At 38.6% G+C, this 15,165-nt stretch overlaps 1 protein-coding gene across 1 annotated transcript in view; it reads left to right on the top strand.

Annotated features, from left to right (window-relative positions):
- The first annotated feature begins 1,561 nt into the window (after positions 1–1,561).
- Positions 1,562–15,165, top strand: part of tesk2 (testis associated actin remodelling kinase 2) — a 33,632-nt gene continuing 20,028 nt past the window's right edge. The window contains exons 1-4 of the mRNA XM_038717421.1: positions 1,562–1,957; positions 6,731–7,155; positions 8,163–8,282; positions 13,526–13,647. Coding sequence (XP_038573349.1) covers positions 7,033–7,155; positions 8,163–8,282; positions 13,526–13,647 — 365 coding nt within the window. The 5' untranslated portion in view covers positions 1,562–1,957; positions 6,731–7,032. The remainder of the gene's footprint in view (positions 1,958–6,730; positions 7,156–8,162; positions 8,283–13,525; positions 13,648–15,165) is intronic.

Below are 15,165 nucleotides of genomic sequence, written 5' to 3'. Positions count from 1 at the left end.
ACAAAGTGTATGTAGTGAAGCTTGATCTAAGAAATTCGTAATTGGATAGAAGCATCTGCCAAATGAGTAAATAGTAAAAGTTAACCTTACTTAAAAGTATGTAGGTATTATCAACAACATTTACTCATTTAAAGTAAAAATTCATTCTGGAGTAAAATGGTCCCTGTCAGTGTTTTACTATTAAAACAGTAACAGTAACACATTTACAATTCTAAAAAAATTCTAAAAAACTGGCCTTCATATTGGAAGAGATACAACAGATGTGTGACAAATGTGACGTGACCCCACCCGGTGTTGTTGATATTTGTCATGTGATGCTTCATGGTCTGTTGCTGTTTGCTACCCTGCCAGGACACACAGAAGGAATCGACACCTGTTCAAAAATGCCCTTCTTCCAAACGTATACCTTTCCACACAAAGTTATCACAAAACTTGCACCAAACTGACACGTTACACATGTTTGAATCAACTAACAGTTGGGCCCCTGTTTGCAGGGTTTAGTCTAAACTCTTTCCCATATCAGCCTTAATCAACTCAGAGCTTGGGGTTAAACTCAGAGATTGTTAAACCTGTTTTTCTGAAACAGGGCCCTGTGGGTGGCAAATAAGCGTCACAGATAGAGCAGTGCTGCCTAATTTTGTCCACTAGATGATGCTCCATTTCCATAAGAGCATAAAAGCTGAGGTCAAAGCCCCAGCCCTTCTAATATATGGTTAGCTATGGTGCTGTAGTTTGCCATTGTTAAGTTTATTAGCTAAATGTGTGCCTGCTTTTTAATATGACCACATGAAATGCATCTTAAGTCTATTAGTCTATTAGTTCTGTATTGTCCAGTAAATTCCTTTCCACTTTTAACCAGTGGCCATCTTTTAAAGTAATCTTCCTACTGAAAAATATGTTAATAAAAAGAAAATAAAAAGACTGTGCCTTTAAGTCCTCCAAGTTTTTGCACATCAAAGAGCTTTGGTAAGACACAGTAAGGAGTGATGTTAAGCAAAATAGATTACTTTTGCATAAAACATTTGCCACAAGATATAATTGTCTGACCTAATTTAAGCATTAGCCATATTTAAAAAATTATGTTTGAATGAACAAAAGGTAAAATGCATTCAGAATTCAGAATTCAGTCTAGTACTTTATATGTCTGATATTATTGTTCTTGTGTATTTATTTGGTCTTTCTTCTGTTTGTCATGCTTCTGGCTCATGTCTTCATTTTCCTTCTGTTTTGTTGCTGGATCCCTCTTTTTTTCTCCCTGTAAAGCGCTTTGAACTGCTTTTATGAGATGTGCTATACAAATAAACTTGAACTTAAAACCTTATGTTCGGTCTTCTTTATGATAAAACTCCAACACCTCCCTTTTTTTTATTTAATGTTTTATTTTTTAAATTCTTTACATTAAAAAAAAAGTGCTTTGATTTACTATAAACGTGTATTTTATTTATTTATTAAATTTAAAAGTTTAACACGAGCGCATACACGCGCAGATAGATGCCGGGCCATTGATTGGTTAATTTACCTGTCAATCAAATGTGGGCGGGGTCAGTGGGAGTTACTGGGGTGAGGGCAAAGAGGCGACGGAGCTGTCAAACACCAACAACCGTCTGAGAAATTATTCCGGGCGGTACAAAATATCGCACTTTGCTCTTTTGGAGAAACAAGCACGACAGAAACAGACTTCGAGTTCACATTGAGAAGTCAGCCTTCTGACTTTTAAACCGTCACGACAAAAAAAAACTTGCTGTTTTGTGTGCGTGTTGTTGGGTCTTAGCTCTTTGCTTGGCTCGAGTTTTGTTGACAAACTAGCCAGTCAGCTAGTCACTGAGCTAGCTGCGTTACCAACTTTGCTGTTTTCGCAGAGTTCGCTTGTCGTTTTCGATAAATGCTAAGTTACCCGGAAAAGGCATGGAGCCCAGCTTCAACTGTTCTTGCAGACATCTCTGTGAAATAAAAACAGGTAAGTCAGATAAACTTTAACAAGGAGTAAAAAGCTAATACTGCGGACTGTTGCTGCTTTGGCTTGTTTAACGTTACATTTTCAGTTTGGCATTCACTAACACTTCACTCTTGTCGAGCTCATCTAACCACCTCTAATAATGTATGCTGTTTTGGCAGCATTGGCTCCTTAGCTGTCCATGTTCTGATAATGGTCAGGTTTGTTTCACGGTGCCTGCCCCATGGACTTGTTCATTACTTTAAACCCTTGAAGAATGACAGGTATGCAGCGGCTCACATATCATGGCAGTTTTACACAATAGACTGTGGTCAGATAAGAGGCTCCTGTTCACTTTTGTTGAATATGACCTTGCTCAAATACGGTACTTGACAGAAATTGCTCTTTTAGTGAATCTCTCAACTGTCTCTGTTGCTCACAGGAGACAGGCCAGCAGATTATCAAAACACAGACAATTACTTAGAGAATATTTCATTAATAGTTTACAGAAAGGATCAGCAAATCGACTCCTGTTTAAATCATTATGGTTATATGTTGTTTCTTCTTCTTTTACAATGCATGCATACATACAGTTTTTCTCTATGAACAAATAATTGTCTCTCACATATTCATACACGCCCACTCAATACCTCATGTCCTTCAGAGACACTCTAACCCTTGCTGCAACCTATCATTATAACATCACTTAAATTTTGATTTATTGCTGACATTTTCTATTAGTCTGTAATCCACTGGGACACAGCTGGATAGTGTTTAGGCCCCAAACTACAGTTAAAACATGGCCTGAGGCTGCTTTGGAGATGGCCCATCTGTTTTGAGTAGCCACATTTTACAGACCTAAAAAAAGGGCCAGCTTTTAAAATCAACCCTTTTTGCATTCTCCGTCCCTTTGCTGTGGTGTGTTAAATGCATGTCCTTTGGATATGTAGGGAACAGGGAGTAGTTTGGAAACAAATATAGCAATGAACACTGGTGGCCTGGCTATTTGTTTCTTTTCATCTCTTGCATCAAACAGCACTGAGGGTGATCATATTGCTGAATATTACAGGACTGTGTGATATGATTATTTTAATGGTATAAAGTTGTATTAGTTGACAGATATGGGTTCTTCAGTGGCTGATGCTGATGGCCGATAAATAATGCTGACATCAAACAAACAAAAGTCATGTATAATTCCATTATTCCATGCAGAGAGCAGTCTAATATACATGGTTATAATAGCCAGTACTGTGTTGTTTTAGATGGAAACTTTTATTAATGAATGAAATATAAAAATACATTGAGTTATGCTGTAGATTTCAGAATGTGACTGGTGTGACTCACTATTCTCTAGAGTATAACAATATATTTATATTTATTATTTAACGCTTGCCAGTAATGGTTTTAGGGCAACTCTGCTGTCATTTAGGATGATATATTAGCCTTGTGAGTGCAGGTCGGTCGATGGCGACTTGAAGTTGTTTTGTAGTATGTGGCTAGGGTTGTCTTCCCTGGCGGTTTGTTGATGGAATGATGCTAGATGACGTCTGTTTTTATTGTTTACAGCAGGAGTGGGTGTAAAAATGAAGCAGTATCCTGCTTTAGTCTGGTAAGACCATCCTGAATGAATATTGGTTTTTACCTGTAGTGTCTCCCAGAATAACATTCGTTCTATGTTACAGATAAGATTTGCATAATTTGCATGACTGAAATGCTTGTGTAAGTGTAGGAAGTTTGTGTTTAGTCAGTACTGGCTGCGATGACCCCTCATGTGGGTGTGTGGTTACAGAAACTTATCTCTGCCGCTAGCTGTTTCAATTCAAGGGCGAATTTATATCTCACTTGCTGACCTATTCTCGTCTACTCAGATACAACGACGTAGATGAAATGTGTGTCTCTGCTCCAGCTCTGGGATGGGAAAGCTGCTGAAAAGAGAAAGGAGAGCCCAGGCCTGGTACTTGTGGCTTGCATCTTTCTTGGCACGGGCACTTTTGTTCCTGTCGCACTATTTCAACAAGGCAGAAAATGAGGTGTTGTTGGAGAGAAAAAAGAAAGTGGAGGATGAAAAGCCTTTTAAGGATGTGCCTGGGACAGAGAATGATGTCAGTAGGTCTACAGTATCTCTCCAGGACTCCAGTGTCTGTGATGTAATGCTAATGGACCAAGGCAGAATCCGGCTGTGTCATCTCAATGCTGTTTTTAGGATCTGAACTTTTGAGACCTCTTCTTGACTTTTCTCTTTCTGCTTTGGTTAAATGTAGGTCAGGTCACTTTTAAATCGGCGTCTCTTCTTTTTTGAAAAATGGAGTGATCAATTATGAAGTGATTTGATAAATTTAAAGTTGTGATATGATGAAAACAGAGCCATGTTTCATCACTTTCCTCCATCCTACATTCAACATTCACGACACAAAATTGCTGTTTATCATTTAAGGAAAGTGGCCTCAAGGGCGGGAGTAACAAAAAATGATTGAAAATGCTTATTTAATACAAATTAATAATGGAAGTGATATAAAGTATGTGAATTTAAAAAGTAGTGATGAATTGTCAGTTGTCAGTTAATAAACTTGATTGACATTTTACCCTCTAGCGTTCATTGCTTACAATACCAACTGACACACGCGTTTACAGTTACTTCTGCCCTGCGTATATCGCTTTTCCAGCCCACTTTAGATGAAACCATGCCCACTTCCGTGTGACGAAAGCCTCGACGGCTGCGCTCCCATGGACAGAAACTGACAGCGACTGTTTGCTGTAAACGATAAATTAGATGCAGGGAGGAAGTAACAAAAACTGCTTGCTGTAAACGATAAGTGGCAGTTTGTTTGGGAATGATGAATGTTAGTCAAGTTTATCAATTGACAATTTAGGACAATATTTTTCAATTCACATATATTTCATCACTTCCATTATTAATTCTTCAACATTTTCATCACTTATATGGCCATTTTGTGTTGAAAAAAATCATCATATCATGTTTTAATCAAGTCATCCTCCATTTCTATCAATACATTTTTTTGTTACTTCCACCCCATAGATTACACCTGACATATATGACTCTACATGCTTTGTGTCGGAACAGAAATCTCAGAGTACACAATGGACTATGTACTATGAAAAGCAATAGTGTGAACTCTGATACTTTTTTATGATATGCATGAGCGCATTGTGGGACACAAGTACTAAGGAATAGTTCAACCACAAAGGAAAAGATTTGTCATTGTTTACTTTTCTGTCATTACATTTGAAAAGCAGATGAAGTAAAAATTCCACATTAGTGCAACTCTCCATCAGCTTTCAACTCCGCTCAAGTGGATGAGAATAGGTAGTAGTTCGGCACAATTCCCTAAAGCTCAAAGTAACATCTTGTTTGTCCAATGAACAGTCCAAACCCCACAGATACTTAATTTACTCAGAAAACCTGCATGTGCATGTGTGTCCTCGTGCATGTGCACAATTGTTTCAGCTCTAGACAGAACATGTTTTTATTTACAAAGAAAAATTTTTAATTAAATTATCAAACATAATCAGGTCACAACACTTGTGTTTGCATAGTTGCACCAACAAATTCGCCTTCAGTGTAGAAACCTTTTGAATACTGGTAACTTTATGTGGGGCTGCTGCATTTGGAAGTTGTGACAGAAGTGAAACAACCGATTGTGGGCAAAAAATTATAAACCTTCAATTTCGCAGAATACCTCACAAGCAGGGTTCAACAGTAGTGGTTGCCTAGTATCCCCAAGCAGCTGGACCACTGTAAATCATTTTGTTTGTTGCTATGTTGTAGAATCTTCTGTCCACAGGAAAGAGACTGTAGGTGACTGCAGTGATTTACTTTTTTGGAAAAAGTAAAATTAAATGATAAATGCACTTTTACATTGTTACAGCGGTAAACCAATGTAAAATACAACTAATAATAACACACATAATATTTAGTTAGTAGTTAATAGTGTGCTATATTATCATGATATAGTTCCTTAATTAATTAAGGAACAATTCGTATATAAATTAGTGATGCAGTTTTTCTTTCTACCTGTTGGTCGTTTGTTCAGGATTTTCAGAGCTTTTTGATACTTTTTGAAAGGAAATTTATCTTCTTCACTCTTAATGTAGGAGTCTCGAGAATAAAAAGCTCAAGGGTGTGATTATTATTAAAAACATACTCTTTTAAAGACACTGTCTTTAAAGATAAAAATACCTTAAGGGATATGATATCTCCAGTCTCAGGGAATGTGTTTTTCAACATGTCTTATCAGCCAAAGAGATCTTTCCATGGAATAAAGTATTCTGTAAAGTTAGATATGAAAGCCACATTGTTTACAAGTGTAAAAAGGACCTTTAGCCACAGTCTTCCTTTCCTGTTACCCTTTGTACCCTGCTGATTTTGTTTTGGATGGCAGAAAGGTCCAGGACCTGAGCTATTCCTTGGCTAATCTCCCATAATTGGACAATCGGCCCCTATTACAGCCATTACATTTGGGCCTGTTGAGCAATAGTGGCTTGTCTTATCCGTCCTAAGGAAAGACCCAGTCTGCAGCTACAGCTGCTATTAAATATCCAAACTTTTCAAGAAAGGATAGCATGGCGGCTTTTCTTTCTTTCTTTCTGTTTTTCTAGAGTGGAAGTGAATGTGATCGTAATGTTATACCTCAACTCCATTCTTTTTGGTGACAATAGGATTCACAAAAATATGCATGTTGTGTGAGACATAACTATGAATAAATGAACAATAAACCCCACTTCCTATATTCTTCACAGTAAATTGCTCTATTTAAATTTTCTCTTTACTTTGTCTAGGTCTCCAAGGGCTCACTATACATCTGTCAAACATGTGAAAACCCTCTCATCCGGGTGGACCTGGTTACAAGCAGTGAGGAACTGGACTTGGATCCAGCCAGGGTGTGTCACCAGAGGTGTAAACTCAATTTTAAACAGAAGTCTATGTGCATGACGTATTTTCTCCCAGGACACAAACTGAGTAAATTCTGTGCTGCCGTGGCCTCGGCGTCATTAAAACAATCTAGTCCTCTTGTCATGTGGGTACATTACGGAAAAAGGCCCATATTACCCTCACTGGTATCACCACCTTTCACGTCACTATGGACCGGAATAAACGCAACTCCATCGCTGGGTTTCCTACACGACCTGAACGTATCAATGAGGACAGAGAAGGTATCGGAGGGGTAGGGGTCGGTGAGATGGGCATGGGCCCGCCTTCACAGGTCAGTTGTTCTTCATTTTTATGAGTAAGATGCAGTTCTCATGTGCAGAACAGTATACAGAGTTCCTGTGTAGGTGTTAAGAGTTCAAAATAATATTGATAGATATTGTTTCCTCCTTTTTTATAGCTTTGGATCAAGAGAAATATGTAGAGTTCTGATGCACACACAAAATAACCATTGAGCCTATTATAGTTCTGATGTGGACTGACAAAGTTGGACTGAGTTACTTCAAGTCATACACTGTGTGAGGTTTAAAGATTCTCCTGATCTGGTTTTTGCCAGTCATTCTGATAAAGATTGTTTTTAGTATGTTTGTTTAATTTTCTTGCGTGCACAAGAAATAATAACTAAACAAATTGACCAGAAACAGCGAGTAAATGGAGAAATAGTGCAGCAGTAAGTAGAACTGCAACTAATAGTCTGAAACCCCAAAAATCACAAAAGCAGCAAATCCTCATAATTTACAAGCCTTTTTAACAGTAACTCAGCTGATTTTTCCCCATTCTACAAAAAATCTCTCAGTTGTTGGTACAAGTACTGTGATTGGTCTGCAAAAGCAGGACGCTCAGTTTAGGTATAAGATTAAAGGTGGCTATGTTTTGGTAAGTAATAGGTGTTGAAAATGGTTAGAGATACTGGAGATTGTGGGTTGATGGTCCATGTTATCCTTGTCTGCCTTATCTGTCTTTGGCTTTTCTGCGCAAATTATAGCACAAATAAGCAACACATACATTATTGATTGATTTAGTTCAAATATTGTGTTTTAGTATAGATACACAATAAAATTTATGTTCTTGGGAGATTTTGGTGGATAGCGGGCGTGCGGGGTTGCCTAGAGACTTTAGAGTGCACTGTGTATGTTATCAGCCTTTATATCTAGTTTCTAGTCTTCTAGTCCATGCCCCACGTAAAGGCATTTATCAAGGAGGGTGTAGCAGTGGTCCTACAGCACACAGCAAAGATTTCATCTAAACTTGTTGAGACCAGTCTGTCCATGTCCTCTCCAGGTGGGCAGGGTGTGGCCATCATCCTACAGAGCCCTCATCAGTGCCTTCTCCTGTCTTACACGCCTTGATGACTTCACCTGTGAGTGGATTGGCTCCGGATTCTTCTCTGATGTTTTTAAGGTGGGTGGAAATCAGTGATTACAGTTTTTTCTCTCCTCTTTATTTGACCTCCTCAGTCTGTCCTTGATTTTCTCCTGTCTCTGCCCCTTTCCATTCCTTTGTTTTGTTCTTAGACTTCATTTTCTGTTCATGCCTCACTCCATCCATCCATCCAGGGTGGTTTTTAATAGGTCAGACAGTCTGAGATCACACATTTGATCTCAGAATTTATTTCTTTTTCCCTGGTACGTGACAGAAGTCATGCTAGTATGTTTTGCGCAATGGTCAGGATTAGAATATTATAGAAAAATTAGGGAACTTGTTGAGCTGTCCCTCAGAAGTAAATGGCATTTATTTGTGATGAAACTGTAAAACCCAATGTCACTTGATTTGATGTTGTCAAGTTGACATGCTTGGCGGGTCAGAGACTGATTGTTTCTGAGCTATCTTGGTCTTCACTCACTAATATTTACCAGACATTTTTAGGTCAAGTTTGACTGCAATCGCTTCAAAGTCATCACTTAAACACGGGGTTGTTAACCCTGCTATCACTTGGTTCGCTTCCCCCTCCAGGCATCTGAATGGGAGTCACACAAGCACATTTGGCGAAGCCTCTTTTTAAACAACCATCAGCAGAGGAATGTAATTTGCCTTATCACTGTTGTATTAACAAGGGCACCATGACTGTGATATTTTGGCTCTCTTTGGTTTTACAAAAGCGGCGTGAAAGGATGACTCTTCTAGGAAAGGAGCCGAGTTGCACTTCTGTGAAATAAATAACCATGGCCTTGATAGACCGATAGCGTTTCATTTTAAGTTGTTACAGGAAGATACATATTTTTCTGGATATTTATTCAAGAGATTTTGCATGCATGTGCATCAGTTACACACAAAACCACAGTGTACATGCAAGACTGACCTCTTGTTATTGAAAGGGTTAACACCCAGAATAAAGTTGACAAGTATGGGGAAGGGTTGTGATCTCTCGTGCATGAAGGGAAGTAATCTGATTCATTAAAGTAATGGCATGGAAGGTTTTGAAAGACAAGGCTCAGTTTCATTTCACATTATTTGTTGTATTAGATTGTGTTATAGTTTACAATAGTTTTTTCTGTTTTTCTTGTGACTTACATGTTATATATCGGAATTTATGGTCTTATAGCACAACATTAAGTCCTCTACTGTACATCTATGTAACAGTAGATCTTTATTGGATTGATGAACTGGTTTTAAATTTTTCATTGTGTATCTCTTCCATCTTGGTGTTGGCTGGTTGATGATGCTGTTGATGGCGTCTGACAGCTATCGGTGATACTTGAGTATGTGGTTAAGCACGGTACAAGCTCTGCATTGGAGCAAATCATGGCATATTTTAATTGATTTTAATCAGCCATATAACGCCTATATTAAGTCTCTTTGTTAATTGTAATCCATTGTGCTCTGGGCATGCCGGGAAAAACACCCCATTGTGGGTTGTGTAAACACTAGAGCTTATTCATAACGCACAGCGCTGCAAGTGAGTGAACGATAGAGCGGCGCAAATAACCAACAGCTAGATCCACATTTACAGCATGTATCAGTGAGTGAAACAAGTATCATCCCTTTGGATTAAACACCGGTCGCTGTCGTTCTGCTGTGTAAATACTGCATTTCAACAAGTAAAGTATTTTGTTGTTACTGGGTGAAGAGTAGTGACTCTGCCCTCCCTCTATATACATAAAGCCCTACAAACTTTATATTATTACAAACACTGTCGGACACACATTGTTGGGAAATGAAGGTCGTGATGCAGGCTGTAAGTTGTGTAGCATGTCTTGTCTAAATGAAGGTGGGTTTACTTATGTTGATGTTGGCAATCTTAAAGCTATGTGTGCAGCTCTACACCAATAGCTGTATTAAGACTCTGTAATGGCTCATAGTCAGTATTAATTGATTCAAATCAGAAGTGAGGGGAAAGACTGCAATAGAGACAGCTCCAACTCTAACCACATATCTCTGTCTCGCCAAATTAGGCTCTATTACATGTTTTGGCAGGGTTTTAAACTTCAACACACATAATTAAGGTAAACAACCCCTTTTTGTGGATCATGTTCCCTGTATCCATTTAGTGTAAGTACCACCACAGCCTGTTGTTGAGTAATGGAAATAGCTATTAATACTTTTTTTTCTGTGAGCGAGAGGAATGCACAGGTAGTGAGAGAGAGAGAAGAAGAAATTCAGAAAAGGTTGAAGTCAAGGAGTATGATGGACAGAGATAGGAACAAAAAGGCGGTGAAATTAATAGTGATGGAGGTTGAGGCTAAGGGGAGGAGGAACCAGAGAGAGGAAAAGCTTTTGATGGTGGAGAGCTGGAGTGGCAAGACCGTTAAATGGGGGTGAAAAATGGGGGTGAAAAATGGGGGTGAAAAATGGGGGTTGAAAGGAGGTTTGTGGAGTTTATGGAGTTCAAGGGATGGGGAGAGGCTTCAGAGGAGATAAAGAGGAAGAGGTTTTGGAGAAGATGGTAATTTAGAGGGTGTCTAGAGCCTGGGTTACAGAGAGGAGGAGAAAGGTTTTGTAGGACACTGAGGCTATGTTTTCCAGAAATGTGCAGTGCTGAAAAGAGGAGCTATTGAGAGGTAAGCGTGCAAAACCATAGAGCAGAAAGGTAGGGGAGAGAAGAGAAAAAAAGAAGAGCTTGGGGTTGACTACTGAGGAAGATGAGGATTATTGAAGACGGTTTGTTGCAGGCCACAGCGAGGAGGAGAAAGAGGGGGATCAGGACTAAATGCAGATGGGGGGATGTGAAGAGTGAGGAATGGGGGGTCGGAGGAGGATAGACGGATGTGGGGGAGGAGGCCTTCAGAGGAGTGGCCATCTGTTGTTTCTGCTGTCCTGCGGTGGAGACTGTCGGCTCTTATAGCCAGGCCCCTTCCTTTGAACTTGAACAGAGCAATTTTTGTGTCTGTATGTGTGTGAGAGAGAGAGAGAGAGAGAGAGAGAGAGGCATGCAACATATAAAACTCCCATAATCAGAATCAAAATCCATGATCTGTTATGCTTTCTACTACAAACAGATACTTTTGTGTTCATAAAGATGTCTACAAATACAGGAATTGCAGTATCGCAACAGTTTTGTCCATTGATTTTTATTGTTAATGCCTCCTGTATGATCCATATTGACTTTGTCCTATCTGTAAATTCCTTTTCCTGCTGTAATTGATACTGCCCATCTATTGTGTCTCTAGTGTACCGTGGCTGTGATGATAGAAGAAAGTAAATACAGCCCACTGTTGTAGTGACATATTTCCATACAGTAGATTTCAGGATTATCCTAACCTGAATTGCCGGCTTCTAAACGACCCGTTTTCAATGATTACCCAAGTTTGAATGTGAGCTGTCCAAATAATATTCTACCATTTTTGTCAAGTCATACATAATGAATAGGGTTTAATACTTTTTATATACAGTCTATGGTTTAATCATATCTAATCAATTTTTGCATTCTGCAGCTAAGAATATTAGTGCGCATTAGCAGAATTTAACAACTCACCTACATATAATTTATCGTGTGGTGTTTATTTATAATGTCAAACGTGCAGTAGCACAGATGTGATCATAGACCCTTTGCATGAATGTAGTATGGTTCCAAATGAGTCCCTGTACTCTATACCTTGCCTGGAGCTCTTGAAAATGTTTAAGTAGGCTTTTTTTTGCCAAAGGCTGTCTACTTATACACACAGGGGTATTAATGTGGCCTTTTAAAACTACTGGATTGAAACCTGCATCATGGTCTGATTATGTTTTCTGCTGCCAGGAAGTGAGTTAGCAAGTGTAGGTAGATGTGTCTGCAGCAGCTCAGTCATTTATGTGCTGCGTTTCTGTGGTTTGCAGGATGATATTTCCTATTTGCATGCATGTGAGTGTACACATTCTTGGTAATTAATGCACTGCATTGTGGCATCTCTGAAACCTGCGGTGTGAAGAACTCGGGTCACCTTAGGATTTCAAAGGCTGTAACGTGATAGAGGGAATGTGTAGACGTGCAGCGTGCGGCTCCCTGTTTTTAATCGTAACAAACAGTTATTTTTACCTTTTGTATTAGCAATAGAGAGATAAATGTGTCAGAAATTATTTTAGAGGCCTTTTACTTTAACTATGAAATGGACTGCAGTCATTTCTGGGAAGCAAATGCCAGTGTGTTTTGAATTACTCTGAATTACAAGGCTTTTTTGTCTCAGTTTTTTCAGTTTTGTTCTTTCAAGGGTAACTTAGGTGTTTTTCTACCTGAATCATATTTTTGTCTATGTGAGTAATTACAACAACTTTTGAAATTGGTCCAGGATTGAGTTACAGTCAGCAGCAGTGAAACAGGGCTGCAAAGTAATACTTGTGAGCAATTGTACCCTGTCAAAGTCCATCCACTAAAGGGCTTGTTTTTGCCACTGACATGCTCAGATTGTTATTATATGTGTGTGACAACATTATGGAAAGGATCCCTACAGATAGTAAGATCCTTTTTGTTTAACCAGGAACGCTGCCTCAATTGGCTAGTTTGTGTTATTGTGTATCACAATAACACAAACAAACTAACCAACCGAGGCAGCGGTAGACCAGCAACTCCCGTGTTCTGTGCGGTAAAATTACTAGTCTTCTAAGATTTTAGAAACAAAGTGGGTTTTTTTTACTTCTCTGTGTGCTGTTTTTAACTTCAGCTGGAGTGACTTTGGTGTCGTCTTAATGCCGTGACCTGTCTGCTGTGTTGCCTTTCACCCAAGGCATGCTGGGATGGGCTCCAGCCAACCATCGATGGATGGATGGTGATGCCACCATTATCTAACAATTAGACGGAAACTAAAATCCCAGTGCACAATAATACAACATTGATTGTGCAGCTCTGGATTGACACACAGTACTTTGTCATGGCTGGTCAGCATGACTGACCTCATTTCAGTTCCCTTTAATGTCCTGCCTTCCTTGAATGCTTCCTCTTGTTTTTTTTGCTGCACGAGCCAAATATTTTGTATTTATTTTATTTAGTTTCATTTTGTACAAGTATCCATTAGAAAAAAGCATAGTTTCAAGTAGCACAAGGCCTACACACTATGACTAAGCTGAAAATGATAAAAAAGTACAATTAATTTAAAGCGTTCGTACAATCCCAGTTTTTGCAGCCACGAGACTCTAGTTAATATAGCACAGATATTGGGATTTAGCCTTTGTTTAGTTGTGCTTGAGTGTATTTGCAACATGTTGAAATGTGGCATCGTGTGACTTTTTTACAGGTACGTCACCGAGCTTCAGACCAAGTTATGGCTCTGAAGATGAACAAGCTCAGCAGCAACAGAGCTAACATGCTGAGAGAGGTCCAACTAATGAACCGGCTTTCTCATCCAAACATACTCAGGTTGGTAACTGATAAAAATGTACTATATCCGAGGGTTACTAAGTTACTAAAAGAAATAGCCATCATAAACCAACTTCAAAGTAGGGCCAAAAATGTTATCACGATAAAAACATTTCATATCATTTGATTTTGATAATTATCACTTATCAATTAAATGTTATCACACTAAATTATTATTTCTTTCAAGTTTAAAGGCAGATTTTTGCTCTTTTGAAGGAACCAGATGGTTAATTGTGTGGTTAAACTATTCCTTATGGTCAGAATGTGACAAACACTTGATGCCAAACAGTGGATCGCTTACAAATCTGAGGTAGAACATTCAGCAATTCATTTTTTCAAAAAATATAAGTAAATCTTTTTTCAGTGCTAATTCAAATGAATCAAATCAAAAATTTACTGACGACATATTGAACAGTTGTTATATTGTTATTGAGGAAAATTATATTGTGATAATTATCATTATTGATTTATTGCCCAGCCCTACTTCAAAGCCGTAAGAATGTAGCTTATAAAGCAAGCAAAATAACAGGATTATTTTCCACTTTGTTGTTCAGTTTGATTATTGCGTTGTCACGTACATCAGCTACTCTGTAAAATGTGATTAGCCCTGGTGTAAGAAACTGTTTATTGGTAGTACTTTTCTTTTAGCAGGTTTAAAGGTCTAATCCAAAATGGCAATTATTTGTCAGTTATTTATAAGAGATTCAACAATAAGATGCTCAGATCACACAGTAGCTGATAACAATAAAAAACAGTTAAACAGTTACACATAACAAGATGTTACACATTATAGTAGACGTTTCTTTTAACTGCTGCCACTTTCGGGGCATTTATATTTATATATATATATATATATATTTATTAGTTACCATTTGCCTCTTACCTCTCTCATGTCTCACTTGCTCATGAGCCTGTGGTTGTGACCTGCTTCCTTTGGGGTTGGCTTGAAACTATGTCAAACACAGAGCCTATTAACAATGGATTTTCTGAACCGCCAGCTCCTGTTAGAGCTGCAGCAGCCTAGGGGCGAATAAAGTGAGGAGGACCCTTTCTGTCACAAGGGAACAGGATGAGGCTATGAACAATCCAGATTCAGGTCAATGATTGGCCAGACATGATCGTGTGTAAGCCCTTTACACCTGGCTCTGTGGTCCTGAAGTGACACCTTTTTTGGTCTGTTTTGTGTTCCCTACCACTTAAGCAGAAACCATCAACAGCAAACAGTTTTTTGTGAGCTGACCTGTACCATTCAAGTGGAGGTGGGACTTTATGCAGTGTAGACAGCTGATTGGCTTTTCCACTTCAATACCCAATACACAGGTAGTTTAATCTTTAGTAAAATAAAAAAAGAAAGAAGACAAATCCAGTGGAAGATGAAAGGTTTGGCTATTATATGAAGTAAACAAAACACTGCTGGAAATGACCTGCATTAAGTAATTCAGCTTCTGACACTTTAAGTGCAATCAAGTGTTTTCCAGAATGTATAACAGTATGAACAAGCCTTTCCACAGCAGTAAC

The sequence above is a fragment of the Micropterus salmoides genome, unplaced genomic scaffold, assembly GCF_014851395.1.
Source record: "Micropterus salmoides isolate LMB-PRFRI ecotype aquatic unplaced genomic scaffold, ASM1485139v1 Ms_hic_scaffold_14, whole genome shotgun sequence".
Taxonomy (NCBI): domain Eukaryota; kingdom Metazoa; phylum Chordata; class Actinopteri; order Centrarchiformes; family Centrarchidae; genus Micropterus; species Micropterus salmoides.
The sequence above is the reverse complement of the archived record's forward strand: the minus strand, read 5'-3'. Positions and strand labels throughout refer to the sequence as shown.